Source organism: Plectropomus leopardus, chromosome 24, assembly GCF_008729295.1.
Source record: "Plectropomus leopardus isolate mb chromosome 24, YSFRI_Pleo_2.0, whole genome shotgun sequence".
Lineage (NCBI taxonomy): Eukaryota > Metazoa > Chordata > Actinopteri > Perciformes > Serranidae > Plectropomus > Plectropomus leopardus.
Genome location: NC_056486.1, coordinates 2962402 through 2983826, shown reverse-complemented (window position 1 = coordinate 2983826; position 21425 = coordinate 2962402). Strand labels below are relative to the sequence as shown.

Genomic DNA, 21425 nt, shown 5'->3' with positions numbered 1-21425 from the left:
TTTTGTCCGAATTAGGATTAAAAAGGTTTCGTTTATGGTAACAGATGTATAATAATAACGTATTTAAATTTAATTTATTCAATAAATCGATACGCGGAAGCCTGCGCTCGCGAGCTGGTCACATGACTGGTTTCCTACCTTAGCAGTAAATATCAGGCGAGCTAGCATCAGCAGGCTAACAGGCTACTCCCTGTGTCAGCAGAACAGACCATGTTTTATCACTCGTTATTTATATCAGCCACCTAACAGTCCGGCGGGTTTTGGGTGTGTCGATAAGCTATGAACCGACAGCTTTATTTAGAGTTTTAAAAGGAGGCACGAAAACAAATCTGTGGTGACTTAGCTCAGCTAGCTTCACAGGTTAGCTCAGCGCTAGCAGGCTGCGTCTAAAGGAGGTCTCGTTGCTGGTGACTATGCAAGGGGAAACCACGGCGATCCGGATCACGGAAAACGAAGGAAAGCTGGATGTATTACCCCAGACCAGGACCCCCAGCTCGGGGAGAGCGAGTGCCAAGAGCTGGCAGTATAGGTGGGTGGGTGTTTGTGATGCTAACGCTCAGAAATTCACTGATTTAAGGTGTATTTTGTTTACCCAGCCAGAGCGTTGTTGTCATAAATACAGTTTTTAAAACTGTTGTCATCATGGGTTTGTGTTGTCCTATACTTATGAGAAAATTTGGTTTCTAATCAGACTGATAACATGAAGTAATACGGGCAAATCTTAGGTGTCGGAAAAATCAATACAGCATAATGTCGTGATGTTTTAGAGTAGCAATATAATAATAATACCTTTATTTTTAAACTGCTTTTCAAGTCAAGTTACAAAGTGCTTTACCTACAATTAAAGACAGTAAACAAAACAAAATCGGATTTCACATGGATTTTTAAATTATTAATATTATAATTATATAAGTTATTAATCAAACCTGAGAAGTCTCACTTGATTTCTTTCAAACAAAATTGAATTAGCAGTAAAAGAAGAAATGACCCAAAATGTGAAAAAATAAAAAAAAAGAAATTGACTTTAAAATCAGTAAAATAAAAAAACAATTATATATATATATATATAATGTAGTAGAAATTTAAAAAAAAAAAAAAATAATGTAGTAAAGTTAAAAAAAAAAAAAAAAATGACCTGGAAAAGTGCAAAAAAAAAAAAAAGATAATTTTCTGTCATAATATTGAATCTGTAATTAGAATTAGAAATATATTTTTTTCCTAGCTTCTTTAGTAATAATTTTCTAAATCTAGGACTATTTTAAATATTTATTACCAGGTTGCTCCTTGTCCTTTTCCCATGTTCAAAACTTTGCAAGAATTTAGTAAAAAGTACAAGAGAATTACCTGAAAATTAGTTATTAATAATAATAAAAATAATAGCAGTAATCTAAAAACAAAAATGAAAGTTTAAAAAAGGAAATGACCTGGGAAAATTGCTGAAAACTTATAGTAATTTTGGAGCATATTTTTAATGTCATTATGATAACTATAAATACAGTTCTTCCCTTGCGTTTTCCTTTTTCCCTAGACATTTTCCCCGAGCTTTTTAAAGTAATTTTCTAAATCTACCAATTTCTTGCAATGTATGAAAAATTACCAGTTCCTCAGTACCTTTTATTCCATGTTTTTGAAAGAAATTAACCAATTTGCTCACGGTTCAAAGATTTTAATACCTGTAAAAGACTTTTCAAAGCGGCAACAGAGATGGTGTTGCTCCAGGTTTATTTTCAGAGATGGTTATCACACCGTAAAAATCTCATACTGTTGCAACCTTAATAGTGACTTAAGTATGATGATAATATTGTACTGTGGAGACTCTGGTGACTTACACACCTAGAAAATCTGTCATTGGGCACTGCTGTGTGATTAATGAGTGCTTTCACCTTTGTGTGTTCATGGGTGTGTACTCGGTTCAAGTATTTAACAAAGTATTCTTTGTCTCCTTTTTCTTGATAACCTCTTATTCCAGTGACCACATGGAGAATATTGACGGCTATTTGATGAAATACACCAACCTTGTGACCGGATGGCAATACAGGTGAGTTTTTACTATCCCTTCAGAGTTTGAAGGGATAGTTAAGATTTTTTGAACAGGCAACTTATGCAATGACAGTTTATTGCACAGAGTAACTGTAAGAAGGCGTGCCCACATTTTGAAGAAGCAGGCTGACATGGAAGCTAAGCGATGTTCTGCAATAGATGGCTGAGCAACAAAATGTATTTTAGCCTCCCAAAAAAGTCCCACCTAAAAAAGAGTATCCGTTAAATCCTTGAAAACCCGAGCAAAATTAGCTGGATTTCTTTCATAAACATGGGAAGATGGCAATGAGAAATTTGAGAAGTTGCCCAAATATTAGCAAGAAATAATAAAAAAAAAAAAAAATTACCTGAAAAGTAAAATACAAAAAAAAACCAAATGACTTGGAGAAAAGTGCTCAAAAATAATAACAATTCTGCAACACAATTTTCAATATATATTAATGACAATACAATTATAAATATAGTTTTCTGGATTTATTTCCAAGCTTTTTTTTTTTTTTTACTAATTTTGTAAATCTAGTAATTTTGTCAGTTTGCAAGACATTTCTTGCCAAGTTGCTTGTTGCCTTTCTTTCACCATCTTTTCACCCCTATTTTCCACTGAGAAAATGCAGACGTTGCATCGCTCTTTTCAAAGTCAGACTCCATTGAGAAAACCAGTGATTTAACATCACTGGTTTATGTCCCAGTTGAGAGTAAGAACCAGGAGCTCTCTTCACCAGCAACTTTGAGCCAAGTCCATTATTGTAATCCGGTCTAATCCAATCCGAGTAATGGCGTATTGGTTTGTGTGAGAGGCTAACATTGTCTCTGTTGTTTTCAGGTTCTTTGTCTTAAACAATGAAGCGGGCTTGCTGGAGTACTTTGTCAATGAGCAGTCACGGCCGCAGAAGCCCCGTGGCATGCTGCCGCTGGCAGGGGCCGTCATCTCCCCCAGCGACGAGGACTCGCATACCTTCACTGTAAACGCCATCAGCGGGGAGCAGTACAAGCTCAGGGGTGGGTGCCTGACATTTGTTTAGCAGTCATGTGTCTACACCGGAGATACTCAGCTTTACTTTGGGGCCAGTCCCTCATTCGTTTTTCATTTCTAGATTTTTCTGATATTTGTAGGATTTGAAGACATTTCTTGTTTCTAGGGTTTTAGGACATTTTCAAGATTTTGAGGACGTTTCTGGGATTGTAAGACATTTTTAGGATTTCAGGACATTTCTGTGATACTAGGACATATCCAGAATTTTAAGACATTTGCAGGCTTTAAGGACCGTTGTAGGATTTTAGGACATTTCTCTGACTTAAGGACATTGCTGGGATTTATGGACATTTCTAGGATTTTAGGACATTTTTAGGATTTCAGGACATTTCTAGGATTGTAGGGATTTCATAGGATTGGAGGATGTTTCTTGTTTCTCTGGCAGTCTCTGTGTACTAAAAGTACAAATACATTTCCCAGCATGAATCACTTTACTTTTATTGTGAATTATAAAATGGTTGGGGGGCCAGCCAGCACTCTGTCAGGGGCCAGATTTGGCCCGCAGGCCATAAGATGCATCCTGTGAACTTGTTGTTTTAGCTCCTTACAGTTCGGTTATGTGCTCCTCTCTGAGCTCCTCACCGTATCGTTTCCTCCTTCAGGCTCTCAGTCATCACCATCCATCAGGTTCATACAATATTGATCTGGATTTTTTCCATTATGTGCTGCTGGTGGAGCAGAATCGCACGGGAATCGATGCTGAGTAAGATCTTCTCAGAGTAACCCGTCTTGTTTTTCTTGTGTGTGTGTCTCTCAGCCACCGACGCCAAAGAGAGGCAGCACTGGGTGAGCCGACTGCAGATCTGCACACAGCACCACACAGAGGCCATGGGGAAGGTAAGATGATGTGCTTGATAACAGACGTATTGATTGCGCCTGCGCGCAAATATGCAGTGATTTAATATACGTAGTTGGGGAAATAATGTGTGGTATTTAGACTGACTGACAGTCAATGCAAACATTCTTGTGACGTGTATAATTAAGCAATAAATCACTTGTTTACAGTGATTTTAGAACATCGAAGAGGCTTTGCGAGGCAGTTTTATGGGATATCAAAAACAGATAGGTGCGATTGGTGTTCAGGTATTCCTCCATTTCTCCCAGCGCTCAAACATAAATCCCTGTTGGCTCTCTTCGTTTCTTTTGCAGTATCTTTGTGGTTTTTGTTGCGTTTACTAAATGACAGCATTGCGTACTTCTTGTAAATGGAGCAGGTCATTTTGAGGTAACGAAAACAACAGAGATGACATCATTTAACCATATTTGGCACATGGAGAAAATGCGTGCTTAAAAAATGAACTCGATGAAAATATAAAATAATATTAATGTATAATATTTTTCAAAGCTTGCTTTTGAAAAGTGCATTTTGTGTGCAGAGTGATATGATTATGTGTAATATTAAAGGGGGGCTAAGGGTTAATTAAAGGCCTGCCACACTTCACTGCTTGTGATAATCAAACATAAAAATGTAATTGCCACAGAGCAGATTTGATTAGACATTCTTCAGTTTTTCCAGTTTTCCTTTCTCGCATGCCAAAGCAACAATCAAGCAAAGCCAACAGCCGTGCAAACATCCAGAGATCTGTGAAATATTAATGTTTATCTAAACATGTATCAGGTTTTCCCCTGTGTGTCAGCACAGTAATCACTGGTATTGATCTGGATATTGATCCGCAGACCACTGTGCTGCTCACATTTTATGTTAATGGTTTTGAGATACATGAGAACAAAAACCACAGAACTCCCTCAGGCTCTCTTTTTGGCAGTGTTTGGAAATAATCAGGAGCTTTATGTAAAAGTGGGTCATATTTTTTGGAAATGACAAAATGAACGTTTTGCATTGCACAGAGTAATCCCCCACCCAAGTCCCGGAGCTACTCCATGGCGTCTCAAGGCAGCGGCAGCTCGCCCATGTCCGTGCGCCGGCCCAGCCAAAACCCCAACTCCTTATTCGGCTGGTCGCAGGTCAACAAGGGCTCGTCACTCTACTCCAGCAAGAGGTCTCTGCTGCCAGACCACCTGATGGACGCCAGAGAGGTACAGAAAGACAGAGACACACTGCGAGCATGTTAGGCTGACTCACACGTGTTTCTGACAGGAACATTTAATCCTATAGAAACACTCATTAACACATCGTTGATATTGTTTTTATTTATGTTTGACACAACTTGCAGGTTTACATCAACCAATAACTGCTGTCAATATGGCCAAGACATAAATAACCCTAACCCAAATAACACAAATGAACACAAACTATTTTGAAACAGACAGTAAGGGATACAGATAAGAAACAAAAAAGAAAACACACCTGCATCTTTTCTGAGTTCCTTAACCCTAACCTGCCCCTTCCCCATGAGTCTTTCTCCCACTTTCATTAAAATATGTCTCAGTTGTCTTTATATTTAAAATGAGAATGAGGAGAGACTTAATTTGAACACTGTAGCTGATGTTATCACACTTCTTTTAATAGACGCAAGCAAATATTAAATTAACCTTCTGAAACCTGGATAGTCATCACTTTTCTGACGCTCAGGCACCTTTCACAAGCATTTAAATCTTTGAAATACAAGCAGATTCATTTGATTTATTTTGAAAACATGCATAAAAGGCAATGAGCAATAAATGTCCCGCAATTTGCAAGAAATTTGACCTGAAAAAGAAGAAAGACGGTGCGAGAGAAAATGATTGGAAAATTAAAAAAACTGAAAATTATATTCACAATTATTATAATTATGTATTTAAAATTGTGTTAGAGATTTTTTTTTTAAAAAAATCTATTTTTTTGTGCTTCTTTAGGGGTCCGGTCATTTCCTTGTTTCTTTTTTTTTCTTTTGCACATTTTTAGTATTTTATAGATTTTTTGTTTTCAGTATTTTGAAAGAAATGCCTCACAAATTGTAAGAAATGAGTTTTAAAAAATTGTTGACCCGCAGGAGGGAGGATTATGAGAAAATGTTTTTTAACTTTTTATGTCATTTTTGATCCATATCTTGTTAAGTTGCTCATTCCCTTTTCCCCATGTTTTTGAAAGAAACCTAACTAATTTAATGTCCCTTTTTTCTTTTAAATGTGGGTTGAACAAACAGAACTGATTGCGCCATGCATTGATTTCAACTTGCTCCTTCTCCAAATGGCTCTCCATGTGTAGCAACATGAGCGTCCTGCACCCAAAATGCTTTGAAAACCTTTTTTTCTATAATTGCCAATATAGCCTGGTCATAATTTCTAACCAGGAAAGGGGCAGAAAGGAAGCACAGAGAAAATCAAAATCCAAAATACGACCCCAAATCATCGAGAGGCCGATTCACACAGGACTAGTTTTATCACACTGTACTTGGTGAAATATGGGAGGCAATTTGTGGTGGATTTTTTTTACTAGACATTTTACGGACTTCACAGATTCAAATACAAATTGCTAAAAGTTGCCAGGTAATACTAGTCCTGTGTGAATAGGGCTTCAGTTTACAGTTGGGTGTTTGTTGATTTAGATCTGTGTATTCATGGACTCTCTTTTTCACTTTGACCTATTTAAGTGTTACAGATTGTCCACAAGAGGGTGCTGTTTTCTTTACTTTAAGTTTGCAGGCTTTGAGTTTATTGTAAAATGGAAAAAACTGAGGGCAAAATGCTTATGAAGGCAAAAGTGTGTTTTTAAGAATTATGTCACTGCTTTAGCCTCAAAACATGGATTTCATGCAAAGATAAGGAAAAAAAGCCAGTTTTAAAGATCTCATCTAATTTGAACAAAAATAGACAGACAATATTTTTTTGCCCCAAATAACCAAACAATCCTCCTTATCTTCTGTCCAGATGATGACGCAGGCCCAAGGCCAGCACAGAGACCTGATCCAGAGCATTGAGGGCCTGCCTGCAGCCCCCGGCCTCTCCCCACTGGACCAGGATCTGCTGATGCTCAAGGCCACTTCCATGGCCACCATGAACTGCCTCAACGAGTGCCTGCACATCCTGCACCTGCAGCAGGTGGCCAGGCAGAGAGGCTCTCTGGGAGGTGAGTGGAGGGGGGCTGGTGTGTATAGTGTTTCTCTGAATATGGTGATGCTTTCTCTCGGTTTGTTTGCAACGGGAGGAAATGTAACTGTCTGCCGAGCTGTGTTTTTTGGGGATGCACGGACAACTACGAAAACAAAATGCCCCCAGCTTTCACCACGCAGAGGTATTTTGTTTCCGGTTTTCTGTCCATCCGTCCCATTCTTGTGAACACGATACCTCAAGAACACCTAAAGGATTTTTTTTATCCATATGGACTCAAATATGACCTGATTTTGGTTGTCAAAGCTCTGTTCTAGTTTTAACTTGTGAGTTAATCTGACAGGGAGAAAAAGTAAATGCCTGCTGAGGTATGTTTTTCAGAAGTGAGTGTTTCTGCTTTCAGACTCATTCTGAATGACTGAGACTCCACGTTGTCCTTAAGACAAATCATAGTCTTGAACCTGCAGGCCTGCACCCAATCTAACAGTTTGCTTTGGCTGGACAGTGGAATTATTGTGCATTATTGATAGGGAACTGTACCTATTCTTACCATCCGTCTCGAGGGTAACGAGATCTCAGATGGTTAAATATCCATCGGCAAAGCTACGAGGACAGAATTCAGCTCTAAATTGGCTCCGTATTGAAAAACATGCGTCCCAGTTTGTGAGAGAAGCCAAAGTGACGTGTCTAACTTGCTGATATGTCTACACTTTCTATTCAGGACGGTTTGAAATGGTGAAAACGAGCAGCTAATGCCCCACTTTTTCACAGTAGATCTCATTACTCGATGTATTTTTCATTAGGCCGGAGCAGCCAATCAGATTAAGTTGTCCGACGACGCACAAGGTGAATTTGAATGAGGTCTGCCCACCTCTAAACATGCATAAAAAAATGCTCACGACAGTCCAGCCAATCAGAGGATGGGGATGTTTCCTGTCGGCGGGGCCAAAGTATCCTGATACCTGTCTTGTGTCGGAGGGGTCGGATTACACTCTCTTCATCTACGTCTAAGGAATCGCCATCTGTCCAGTCAGCAGCCAGGTCGTTGTGTAGGCCGAGTGTAGAGCTACGCCTCGTGTGCGCGTGCAGCTGCGAGGGGACTCGGGAGGGAGGGGGGGATTGTACCATGAGTGCGTCTGAACCTGCCGCTGTGCACTCCCCGTCCACGGCAGGACCCACCATCGAGTGGCTGGAGCCCAAGCTGCCGGACATCCTGAAGAACGGCAGCAGCTCCCTGGGCAGCTTCACGACGGGGGAAGGAGCGCTGGAGGGGAGCCGCCTGGAGCTCAGCAGCCCCGAGTCCTGCAGCTTCTCTGGGGTAAGACCACGAAACAACACCCCTTCTCCCCCAGCAGGACGCTTACAACCACTTTCTTTCAACCTCTGTTGAGTCACTCAAGCAGGTTGACGAAATCACACCCCCCATCACCCCCCATCCCTTTTCGTCTCTCAGGAACAGGAAGACATCGATGCGGAGGATGAGGCGGAGGACTCCTTCACAGACAAGGAGGAGGACCTGGGTGCTGTGGAGGAGGAGCGCAGCGTCATCCTACACCTGCTGTCCCAACTGAAGCTGGGCATGGACCTCACGCGGGTAGGTCGAGTTCCCGTATACCGCCAAGCAGCAAAACAACCCCCCGCCACTCTTCACAAACTTTATAATTCTGTCATTATCAGAGCATCACGAGAGGATCATGTTGTCAGATCTTCAGTCCTACGGGTATGAAAGGTCTTTTCAGTGCTGGTGCTTCCGAGTGGCATTAAAAAAGTCTTAAAAAGTCTTAAATCTGAGTTGAGTTGTACTCATGCTGTAGGAAATGGGAACCCTGCTGCACTGTATGTACATTCGTAACAAACTGTGAGGTTTCAAGCACTCTGCTTTTTTCTTCTCAAATATGACGTATTTCAAACAGAAAAAGTAGGCATGTCCCAATCATGTCCCAGACAATATTCAATATTGAGTATCTGCCGAAAACGCGTCCCAATCCGGTACATCTATTTTCTTAAATAACAGCAGCATAGTGCACACTTAAAATACATCAATTATTATAATTAATCCACTTTATATGTGTAACAATTGAATAGCTCTGCAAAATATTAAGAAAAAAACCTTTAAAAAGCTGTTTCTTGATGTGTTTTTTTTTTTAGAAGAAAAATTAACTCACACTTGGCTTAAATGAGTGATCATTACTTCAGTAATTAGCAAAAATAAGCAGTGTTTTGCTGTTATTTATGGCGTGTGGTGTTTCTTGGCGGGAGGGATGTGGAGAGGACGAGAGACGGAGAGCTGCACTCTGCGTCATTGAACCTGATACTGTGTTTTTGCTTTCTACTTGCACTTACACGTTGGCAAAATGTAGATCATCCAAACTTACTAATAACCGTATTCCCACATAAAACCCAAATCTGCACAGTGTCACATATATTCTACTTACCTTTATGTCTTTCTGCAGTGCTTTTGCATTGTGGATGCATTGAATTGTGGGAGAACGGAGCTCGCTGACTTCTCATATTTATTGATGAAAAAGTAGCCGTGTGCATTAATATAAAAAAAATTGAAGATGCGGTGCATCATGATCTCAAATTTGGTTAAAAATACTTGTGAAAAGGCCTTAAAATGCATTAAATTTAAGTGTGTGTCACCTATAGACACGTGAGGATGTTCAGTGAATTAATTTTGGCATTCTTCTTCATAACACAGATGTAAAAAAAAAAGTGTGAAGGCAGTGAAGTACAAGTATTAAAAGCTGAGTAAATGTTATTAATGAGCAATGCCGTCACACGTGTAAAAGCGCGCCGTGTTTGTTGAAAAGGGTCTCCAGATGAATGCATATCTGAATTTGCAGAGTCAGCGCTATTTCCCATTTTTATCGTGGTGAAGGAGGATCTTTAACTGACGGCCACAAGTCGGTCTGAAGTCTTGGAACGAGTTTGCAGTGAGTCTGAATAGACGAAGCGGTGTCAGATCAGGTTGTTCGGTCTGTTTTTCAGTAGTGTGATTTGTAATGACCTCACAGGCTGCAGTGAGCACTTCTTGCTTGTAATTACTTCTCCTGGACACACACACACTTAATAACACCGAGAGTCGAGTCGTGGATCGACATTCAATCTTCCAGTGTCCAGTTTGTTCTAGTATTTGGATAGCCCCCTCTTGGGTTTCTGATTTATCGCAGTTATCTGGTGGATCCATTGGCTTATCTCAGATGGAGATCTAGTAGACGCTGTGTGACTTCGGGGTCATGCACAGTGTACGTTACATTGTGGTTTGCTCTATTTGTTGATGCTAATTATTGTGATAATGCACCAAATGGAAAAATGTGTTTTCTGTAGCTTGAAGAGTTTGTTACTCCTGCAATGAAACATATTTTGCAAGCTGCGGTACATTGTTTTTACCGATTGCATCCAGACATCATCCTGTGATGTGTTGGAAAAAATCAAAGTAATACGATGAATAATACCGAACAGCTAATGAAAAAAAATCATGTTTTATGCAAATATATTCTGAAAAAAAACTGTTTTCACAATGTTTTTTACAAACAAGGTGGACAAGGTGGGTATTTTATGCTTGACAAGAAAAGTTTTGAAAGAAAAATATTCCAAAATAATGTTTTAAAAGAAAATCAAAACTCACCAGCATTAAATTTGTCTTCCTAAAACTTTTCAATGATGTAATTTCCTCGAAATTATGCCACTTAAAAGAACAGTGCAATATTTTGGTGCAGTAATACATCAGTTTGACGAGGTGGAACATGGAAGTTTATGGACACGACTTCATACGGAAAACCTGAAAAAGTCATGGAAATAGGACTGTCCTTGAAAGTTTTGGAAAAGTCATGGAATTTTATTGCGTTCAGTGAAATCGTTAAAGTAATCTTCCATGATTGTGGGTCGTTGGAAAGTCATAAAAACAATAATATAATAATAATAACAATAAATTCAGGTGAGACACAAAATAAAATAAATTAAATTGAAAGAAAAATAATAAATAAATAAAATAAATACATTTAAAAGAAAATAGATAAGTAGAAAGGAAAACTTACAAACAGAATTAAATAAACTGATAAAAAATTACAAATAAATATTTGTGATATTGGATCAGTATTACTGCAATAACAGTGTTGCTCATTTTTTTCTACATTTTCTGAGCACATTCCTCTTGCAGAATAGCACTTTTTCTCCAAAATCAGCTGATGTTTTAAGTCTTTAACCCAAAGCTTAAAGGCTTTTACGTCTTTACACCTGACGATTAAAAATGCACATCTTGTGGAGCTAATCCAAATACTGCAGTAGTAGCAGTAGATCTATGGGTACTTATTAAGCGTGTGGTTTTAAAAATTGATTTCCAGAAACAGTTATTGGGTAAATACAGACATTTTAGCATGCCTGTTTTAGTTCGTCATCCTGTGTTGTTCCAACTCAAATTAAATGTGACGGTGTTTGTTTTGTTGCTCCTCCCAGGTGGTTCTCCCCACCTTTATACTGGAGAGAAGCGCTCTCTGCTGGAGATGTACGCCGACTTCATGTCACACCCGGACCTTTTCGTGGCCATCACCGACGGCAGCAGCCCGGAGGACCGCATGGTCCGGTTTGTGGAGTACTACCTCACCTCCTTCCACGAGGGCCGCAAGGGCGCCATCGCCAAGAAGCCCTACAACCCCATCATCGGCGAGACCTTCCACTGCTCCTGGAAGGTTCCCAGGAAACCAGAGGAGGCGTCGCAGGGAGGCGACCCGGCCGCCACCCAGGACCCCTACCAAGTACGCTTTGTGGCGGAGCAGGTGTCCCACCACCCTCCTGTGTCCGGCTTCTATGCTGAATGCCAGGAGAGGCGGATGTGTGTGAACACACACGTGTGGACCAAGAGCAAGTTCATGGGAATGTCCATTGGCGTGTCCATGATCGGGGAAGGTGAGCAGCACGGTTTTAATTATATGTGTGTTTTATAATCATCAATCTCAAAAATTATTTGATGCATCAGAAACAACGTCACTTTTATCAGCTGCATCCCAGGAAAAGGTGACTTCTGTGCATCCTTGAGGTTTTGCTGCCTTTTTCAGATTTTTAAAATCTTGAAACCTGAGCAAATTGATGTGAGTTAGTTAGTTAGTAGATTTGGAAAATTGTTTCCAATAAGTGAGTGGGGAAAAAATGCAAAAGCTAAAAAGAAAAATTTTGTTCTAATTATCAAAACATGGAGAGACAGCAGTTAAAAAAAAAGTAAGAAATTAGTAAAAAAAAAAAAAAAATGTTGCACAAAAATTACCTGAAGAAAATTAAGAAAAAAAAAATGACCCCAAAAATTAAAAAAAAAAAAAAAATTTTTTTTTAAATAAAAATAGATTTAGATTTATTTTCTGTTTTCTTCTTCTGTGCGTTCTGTAGAAATATTGTCCATTGGACATTTTTCCTCGTTTCCTAGAAGTATTACATTTAAAATTAAACTGTAGCTTGTGTTTCTCTTCGTGATTTATCTTTCCAGGTTGTCTATATTTGCTGGAGCACGACGAAGAGTACACTTTCACGCTGCCTTGTGCGTATGCGCGCTCCATCCTCACCGTCCCCTGGGTGGAGCTGGGCGGCAAAGTCAACATCAGCTGCGCCAAGTCGGGCTACTCGGCGATCATCACCTTCCAGACGAAACCTTTTTACGGCGGCAAATTACACAAGTGAGATCCTCCCCGAGTTACGAGTTGTTATTGATGTCACTGTAATGTTCTTCGTATGTTTGAAATAGCAGCTATATCTGAAAAATTGACATAAAATGAAAATATTTTGAATATTTTAACACATTTTGTGATATTGTCAATATGACTGTAGGGTAACAGCGGAGGTGAAGCACAACACCACCAACGCGGTGGTGTGTCGAGTGCAGGGCGAGTGGAACGGCGTCCTGGAGTTCAGCTACACCAGCGGAGAGACGAGGGTGGTCGACGTCACCAAGCTGCCCGTTACGAGGAAGTGCGTTCGGCCGGTGGAGAAGCAGGGACCAACCGAGTCCAGGTCAGAACGCTGGCGAGGTTTTATGTGTTGTATTTTGATTTTCAGGACTCAGAATACTTTTTATGTAAATGTTCACAGGTGCATCGAACTCTTAAGATGACTTGCACAAAGGTTTTTTTTTTTTTTTTTTTTTTTTTACATACACCAATTATTTTTCTTCTCGGCGACATTTGGTCCATCTTTATCCTCACTTCAAACCAAAGTTCCAGGGATCTAATGTTAAACTACTTATTAAAATTTCATTTGTTCATGGGGACGATTTTCACAGCTTCTCAGCAAACCAAATTTTTTTTATCTTTTTTTAAAATTTATATAAAATTTTTATAAGTAAAAATTAGTAACTGAGCTCTACATTTCAATTACTAACAATTCATGAGACTCTCAGATACAAAAGTAATCGTTTTTAGCTCTCCTCCCTCCCAGCTTCTGTAGCTCGACTCAAGAAGCAACCTGCCCAATTTTAGCATTTTTAACAGTCCTAGCGACCCTTGTAATTTAATCTTCTTTATGTGCTTTATTTCATGTCATTATTTTCCTTTTATATTTATTTGTATTTATTTATTATTTAATCGATCCTGGTATAATAGCTGTGGTTTGTTTAACTTATCTTGCTTTTATTATAATCATCTTATTTTATTTTATCATTTTGTAAAATTTATATTTGCTATTATTGTTATTTTATCTTACTTTTATTCCTTGTGCGATATTATTGTAATCGCAAAGGCTGGTGCAATATTTTAGGACAGGTGCAAAACATGAAGGCCATGTCAACGTTGCTTATTTTGAGGTGACATTTTTATTGGGGTAATCAGTGTAATCTGTGTCTGTTTTTTTGTGTTTCATGTTTCTTTGTTTCAGCCGATTGTCTCTAAAGTTTTGCAGCTTTGCAGAGGACTGTAGCTTGAGACAAATTTCTATTTATGGAACAATAGTTTAGCTTGATCTCGATTGTGATTACAGCCGCTTTCAGTGCTGTTTATGAATTTAAATTCAACAAAATGTGACATTATAGCAGACTTTTAGTGATATAGAGTGAGATATTTCAGCAGGAAGGAGTCCAAATCCAGCCCTCGGGTTTGTGCGTGCCTCTGTGGCGTCATACTCACCTCTCTGCATTACAGGCGCCTGTGGCAGCACGTGACAGAGTCCCTGCGGCAGAAGGACATCGAAAAAGCCACGGAGCACAAGAGGATCCTGGAGGAGAGGCAGAGGACGGAGGAGAGGCACCGGGCTGAGACCGAAACCGCATGGAGGACCAGATACTTCGACAGAGAGGTGAGAGAATTAAAAAAATATTAGTGGTGTAAATCACCAGTTTTATCACGATATGATGTATCGATCCTTTGGGCAACGATACGACACTTTCCAACATATCAAAGTCTGCCTCGATACGTTTCGATTCAACTCATTTCAGCGGCCTGCAGTCAATATGAGACTGTATCATATGCTCATTTTTTATTTCTTTTTTAATTTAAAAAGGGACCACGTGCAGTTTAAAACATTAATGCTCCCATTTAACGCATCGTATCAGGTCAGAGCAAAGAAGAAGAAGCTGCCACCACTTTCTTTTTTGCTTTTGAAGTTCACTTAAAATTGACTTCACTTGCACAAGAAACGACACATGGGATAAGTTAGCCATCAAGAAATCTTTGCAAACTTCTCCCAACTGCCATGAAATGTGGATTAAAAACATCATCTTAACAAAAGTATAAAACAGCCGTCAAAAGGTTGATAAACAAAATAGATGCTTGTGCTCATCAGGTAAAGTAAGGTAAGGTACGATAAGATGAGATAACGTAAGGTACGATAAGATAAGGTAAGGTAAGGTACGATAAGATAAGGTAAGGTAAGGTTAGGTAATCTAATCCTTTGTTTGTCCCACTTTTGGATGATTCATAATGTTACAGCAGCTGTGAGGTACAGTAAAAGCAACTAAAGACCAATACAATCGTAAAAAAATTACAAATATTAAAATAATAAAATTTTAGATGATAAAAAACACAAGTGTCCAGTATGATTAAAATAACAAGGTGCAAAAACAGTAACATAAAATACAATAAAATTAAGTCATGATTAAACAAATTACATATATAAGAGTTTCTCTTACTCGCTGTTGGTTAAAGGGATAGTTCACCCAAAATGAAAACTCAGTCATTATCTGCTCGTCCACATGCTGATGGAAAGTCGAGTGAAGTTTTTTAGTTACACACAAAACACTGCTGCCGTGTTTTTAGCCTGGTTTTATGGATTTAAAACTACATTTTTGGTGATTTTTCTGTTTTCACACATGAATGCGGCTCCCACACTAGGAGCTACAGGCTACAACGAGGCTAAAAAACACGACGCCGGCGACGTTTTTCAAAACAGCTCGGCACGTCGGGTCTTCTGAACACTTTGATTACTTCAGACGATGGTTTTATTCAGCATTTTTTTAACATTTCACAGCTTGCATGCTTGTTTGCTTCAATTGTTTGGGAGATGAGTACGACGACGCCTTTTCTCCTCCAGCAGAGTTTTGTTGATTAAAAAAGTTTCCATCAGCGTGAGACACAGCATCTCTCCCGACAAAACAGCATTGTACATACATGTTTTTGTTTTTTTTTTTTTTTCAGTTAAATCTTGTTTAAACAAAGCAGCTAATTCTGAGTTTTTATCTCATTGCGGGTATTTCCGAATGTATTTGCTTTGTTTGTTAACCCCTAGTTTCTCTGAAATCCAAAACATTTACGCTCTGCTCATTTATTCCCGAGTAAATAACATTTTCCTCATTGTCTGTTTTTTTTCTGACTGCTTGCCATCGTCTGCCTGGTGCTCTTTGACGCCGACAGAAAGCATCTGTGATTTATGTTTATGTGTATGTTTTCATCTTGCATTGATATTGGATTGCTGACTGTCGAATCAATGCATGCACATCAGTTGGTAGACCGCTTAAAATATATAAATAAATGTGGTGGTCCTTGATTATTTTTTTAAGCATGTTCGATGACACAGAGACAGCATTTATACGTTTATTATTACAAATAAAATTGTGGTGGAGCTGCGTTCCTCGCAGGACGCTGCAGCTGGAGACACCAGTGAGGACAAGCAGAGCACCTGTGCAGACTCTGAGTACATTTTTAATCACTTCCAGCAAAATTTCTGTCTCCTGCTGGAGCTTCTGTGGTTCACAGCGTTCTCACCTTGCACTCAGCTATTTTAAAGCCCCCGAAAATCTGCGTCACGTAAATAAACAACACTGTACGGGATTTCTGTGGTTATCCATAGATTTGTCTCCAAGCGTGGATTATTTTTAGTGTCTCTAATTTGTGTCGTAAATGCCCAAAAGTGCAATTTTTGCAGAAAACAAACAGTAAGAGCTTCATTATATAAACGCTTTGACGAAAGTCTCTTCTCCTCCTGCAGGGTGAAGGCTGGGTCTATCACAAACCACTATGGAAAAACTCTGCGTTCAAATCCTAGTTTCCTCAGTCTGTATCTCGGGATGTTGATATTGTAGATTCAGGAGTGTGTGTGTGTGTGTGTGTGTGTGTGTGTGTGTGAGTAGGTGTGTGTGTCTGCGTGAGCACGCACACACACGTGGTTATGAAATGAGAGCATGATGTGCACTGACGTACAGATGAATGCAACAGGGCGGTGAAGGACGGAGAGACAGCATGACTGAAGGTGTTCTCGAATCTCGCTCGTGATTTTCACAAAGCCTCCAAGTACAAGCCTTTGTACTGCTGTTTTTTTATAATCTAATGTCGATGAAAACTTTCTTGTACAGGTAATGGTACTATATTTACACAGCCTTAAGATAGTCTGATGAAAGTTTGGGGATCAGCTGATCAAACTGGATGTGGTTCATTTTCTCTTCACGCTGACATCAGCTGATTTATTTCCAAAAATAAGATATCCAACATAACAAAAACAAAGAAATGAAAATACTGTCTGATAAATGTGATGCTGTGAAGATGTTGTAAATTGGATTTAAATGTGCTGGAATGTAAAGTTGCTGTATATGATTTTGCGCCTGAAAACATCAATTTTCTTGTGCTGCGCTTTTCACGAGCTATTTAACCCTTTGAAACCTGAGCAGATTGTTTCGATTTATTTTGACAACAGTGGGTGAAAAGGCCATGACCAACTTGGCAAGAGATTTCCCACAAATTGCAAGAAATTGGTAAAGGGTGACAAAAAAACACCAGAAAAATGGTTTAGAAATTTAAAAAAATGTGCAGGAAACTTATATTGATAATTATTCAGAAACAAATGCATTCTTCCTTTAAAAAATAATGTTTGTGTTTTTTTTTTTCTTTTTTTTTTTTTTTTTTTTTGCCTATTTTCAGATAATTTTCTTGCAATTTTTTGCTAATTTTTAGGCCATGTCGTGAAGTTGCTCACTGTCTTCCCCCATGTTTTTGCAAGAAATCAAACCAATTTGATGTCAAAATAAAATTGACAAGAAAATTACCTAAAACATATTTTTTTAAAGGAAGGGATTATAAGAAAATTACCCAAAGCTAGAGAAAAATGTCCCAGAACTTAACAAGTTATGTTAATTTTATATTTAACACAAAAATATATAAAATTAATACTTTTTTTTAGCATTTCTTTGAGGTCATTTTCATGTTTGTTTATGGTTTTTTTTTTCATATTTTCAGGTAATTTTCTTTTTACAATTTTCTTTTGCAATTTTTTGAGCCATGTCTTGTTGTTTTTTTTTTTTAATCAAACCAAAAATGTCCCAAAAAAGAAATAAGTAGAAGATGAAAAGAAAATTATTTGAAAATTATCCCCCCAAAAAAAGGAAAAAAAAATGCACTTTTTTCAGTCATTTTCCTTTTTGTTTTTGTGTTATGCTCTTGTTTGTTGACATATTTTAAGGTAATTTTCTTTCAACTTTTTTACTAATTTCAGGCTAATTTTGGGCTTTGGCTTGTTATGTTGCAGGTTGCCTTCCCCCATGTTTTTGAAAGAAATCAAACCACTTTGCTGAGTTTTCAAAGGCGGTAATTTGGTTGATATCCGGGACATTGTGTGCAGTTTATCTCTAAATTCTCATTTATTAAATGCTTGATCCGATACTGACGTATTGCGTGACGCAGCTGAAATGGCATGTCGTAGACTAGCTGACTAAATTTTAAATGATGATTGCGTCACATGAGAATGCATCTGAGACCCCAACTATTAAAATCATTCTTATTTTTAATCCTTTGGTTTTGCATGAAGGCAGATTGTCTCTGTTCATTGCAGCAGGAATATGAGTCCCGTGTCTGCATCACTTCAATTTATAAATCTCTGTTGTAAAAGCTTTTAACCGAATTTGCTTGTTTTGTAATGCAAATAAATATAATTTTCTCTGAATGCGTATTTATCTCCAATCTTTGCGCTTTAATTGCTCTTATTTTTAGAGCCACTTTTTGTATAGACGTTGAAAACCATCAGTTTTTCCTTTCCGATGCTGTGATGTACGTGAGATAAACTTAACTTTGTCCCCCGCCTCACATTCCCAAAGCAGCCCGGTATCAAGAAGGACGCAGCTCCTATTCCCGACAGAAAGAGGAAGTCCATCCTGCCATTGATAAGCTACTCCCTCCACGTCTCGGTGCCTTATGCAAACTCTTTCTGTGTGTGTCTTCCAGTCAAGGAGCACAGCATTTTCATGACCTGATTGAAGCAATGGCGTGTGTATTATTTCTGCGTGTGTGTGTGTGTTTCTTTTAAGATCCGGTGCTTGAGAGAAGTCGACGAAGCACTTTTATTCTTAGTTTTGACATTTTCTTGGTTTTGGATTCTACTGGTTGTCTTGCTGACCTATGAAATGCACTGACATTGAAGGAAACCTGATGTAGAAAAATGGATCTGTGTGAAAAATAATCAAATAAATTGCGTATCAGTTGTATACTGTGTTACAAGTTTTGTTCTCTGTCTCAGTGGTTTCTCTACGCTTTGATGTCATTGGAAAATGTCAAGGGAAGCACACGAGAAAAGCTGAATCTGTGGACGCTTGTATTTAAAATACATATTTTATTATTATTATTATTATTATTTTATTTTGAAGTTTTGGAGTGTTTCTTTTTTTTATTTTTTCTAAAGAAAAAGTTGTTTTATTTAATAATTTAGAATTCTGTGTTTTTCTTTCTTTTTTAATCATTTTAAATTTGGGGGTGATTTTTAATGTAATTGTTGCAGCCAGCATAATACCTGATTTCACAGTTTTTTTTTTGCAAGTAGAATTTGCAAAAATAAAGTGATGCTGTCTTAGCTTCAGAGCTCATTATTATGAGACAAAAAAAATATGTTCAAGGACTCTTTAAAACAAGTTTCAAAACTAATCTAATGAAATCAAAAGCAATAAAAACCCTATCTGTTCTAAATATTTGTGAAAATGAAGTACAACTTAAAACAGTGTATATAACATAAGAAAAAGTTAGAATTGAGTACAAATTACGTGTCAACAATATCTCAATGAACTAAAAACTAAATTAAAATAAACACAAAAAAAACCCAAATCACAAAATTATTTTAAAATGAATGAGAAGAAATACCTCCAAACTCGAAATTATAAAAAACACACCCCCAAATTAAAACTTTTTTTTTTTTTTAAAGTAGAAAAAAACATAATAAAAATTACAGATACATTTACTCAAGTTTTTTACTTAGGTACAAATTTGACTAGCAACGAAAGGTCCCAAAAATTCCAGAGAAGAAAAAAAAATCAGTAAAAGTCAACAAAATATATCAGTAATTATATAAAAATTAGGCTACAGTGGGAAAATAGTCATTATAATTATTCAGATATTTTTGTTTTTATTGTGGTAAAGTAGTTTTCCTTCTTTTTAGTCATTTCTAGTAAAGTTTTGGGTAATTTCTTGTTAAGATGCTCATTTCTTTTTTTTTAATGTTTTTCAAGCCAAATTGCTGAAGTTTAGACTCTTTACTCTTACATGGGAAACTGTTATGTGACTCAGCTAACTGGGATTTATCATACATTTTTTCTTGAATTTATGTTGAAATGTAAGTTTTTAGAGTTTGAGTTTAAAATGTAGGGTTTTATATAACAAAAATTAAAATATACAACAAATTTCTAACATTTACCCTCATTCATAACAAAAAAGGACATTTTTGTAAAACAAAAAAAACTTGTCAGTATATGACTCTAGTTTTTCTGCAGATTGTATTAAGTCTTGACAGCAGCAATGACCTTGACTGCAGCCGCCTGTTACATTTCACTGTGTTTTATTGACTCTGCATATATTCTCTTCTTTGTTTTTAGATTCATGTACTTCTCACCAACAGCTCACCATGAACCAGGTCTGTAAAAAATGGTCATTTTCTGCTTGTTGGTGTTGGTAATTTTCTGTAAATTTGAAGAAAATGCAGGAAAGCACCAGGTGTGTGTGTGTGTGTGTGTGTGTGTGTGTGTGTGTGTGTGTGTGCGTGCGTGCGTGCGTGCGTGCGTGCGTGTGTGTGACGGTGACAGAAAGTTCACGGTGTGACCTCACCTTTTTGTGACTTTCCAGCCCAGTTATGTTGAAAGAACAAACTTATATCTGATGTTTGATTTCTTCCAACAACAAGCAGAGCAACATGTAAATATGCAGAGATCACAATAAGCTGTTACTTAGGGACTGTTCTGTAGCTGCGCTGCTTCCTGACATTTTGGGTAATGCTCCTCTCTATAGTTCCACTATAACTCAAACAGAATATTATTTTCAGCATTATTTTTGTACAATTCAAGTTGACATAAGAAAATAAGAGGAAAAAAGTAAAAAAAAAAAAAAAAAAAAGAAAAAAAAATGTAAAAATGAAATTGATTTTGCTCTTGAAAATGACTTTCTTTACAAAAATATGTGATTTTCTCCTGCACAAATTCAAAACCTCAGATGTGCTGACTGATAATTGATCCTCTCTGTGGCATTTTCTGTGTGTCATGGCATCCGTGTTTAGATCAAAAATGTTTTCTCATAGACGGACATATGAAGTATGTCCTAAATTCTTTACACAGAGGACAGATCAGATCTGAGTCAACCCAGATATGAATGAAAGCAACCCACATAATGTATTGAGTTTTGTCATTCCTTCTGTTTTTATCATTCAATCATGTGGACACGTGATCATATCCATACTGCCAATGTTTGAAGACAGGTGAGTAAAGACAGGTGCTGGTCGAAACATGTTGCCGTTTTTAAGGATTTAGCCACGGTAATTAAGGCTTTTTAATGTAATTCCTCCTAATTTTTTCACATTTTTCACACTTTTAGAGTGCACGGATGTCCCCCTCGTCTCTGTGAACGTCCTCCTCAGTGTCACCCTCTGCTTAATGGGTAGTGATTTGAAACCAGTTTATCTAGTTTGATGCATTCTGCATCTATAAGTC

The 21425-nt window shown here is 37.9% G+C and overlaps 1 protein-coding gene across 1 annotated transcript; it reads left to right on the top strand.

The window, feature by feature from the left end:
• The first annotated feature begins 116 nt into the window (after window positions 1-116).
• Window positions 117-21349, top strand: osbpl11 (oxysterol binding protein-like 11). Its single transcript, XM_042512927.1, is given in 15 exon segments — window positions 117-529; window positions 1970-2038; window positions 2864-3039; window positions 3831-3910; window positions 4922-5110; window positions 6884-7082; window positions 8236-8381; window positions 8517-8657; window positions 11522-11551; window positions 11554-11971; window positions 12543-12729; window positions 12881-13063; window positions 14185-14338; window positions 20322-20359; window positions 21310-21349. Coding segments are annotated over 14 exon segments (2121 nt in total). The 5' UTR covers window positions 117-413; the 3' UTR covers window positions 20355-20359; window positions 21310-21349.
• The last annotated feature ends 76 nt before the right edge of the window (window positions 21350-21425 follow it).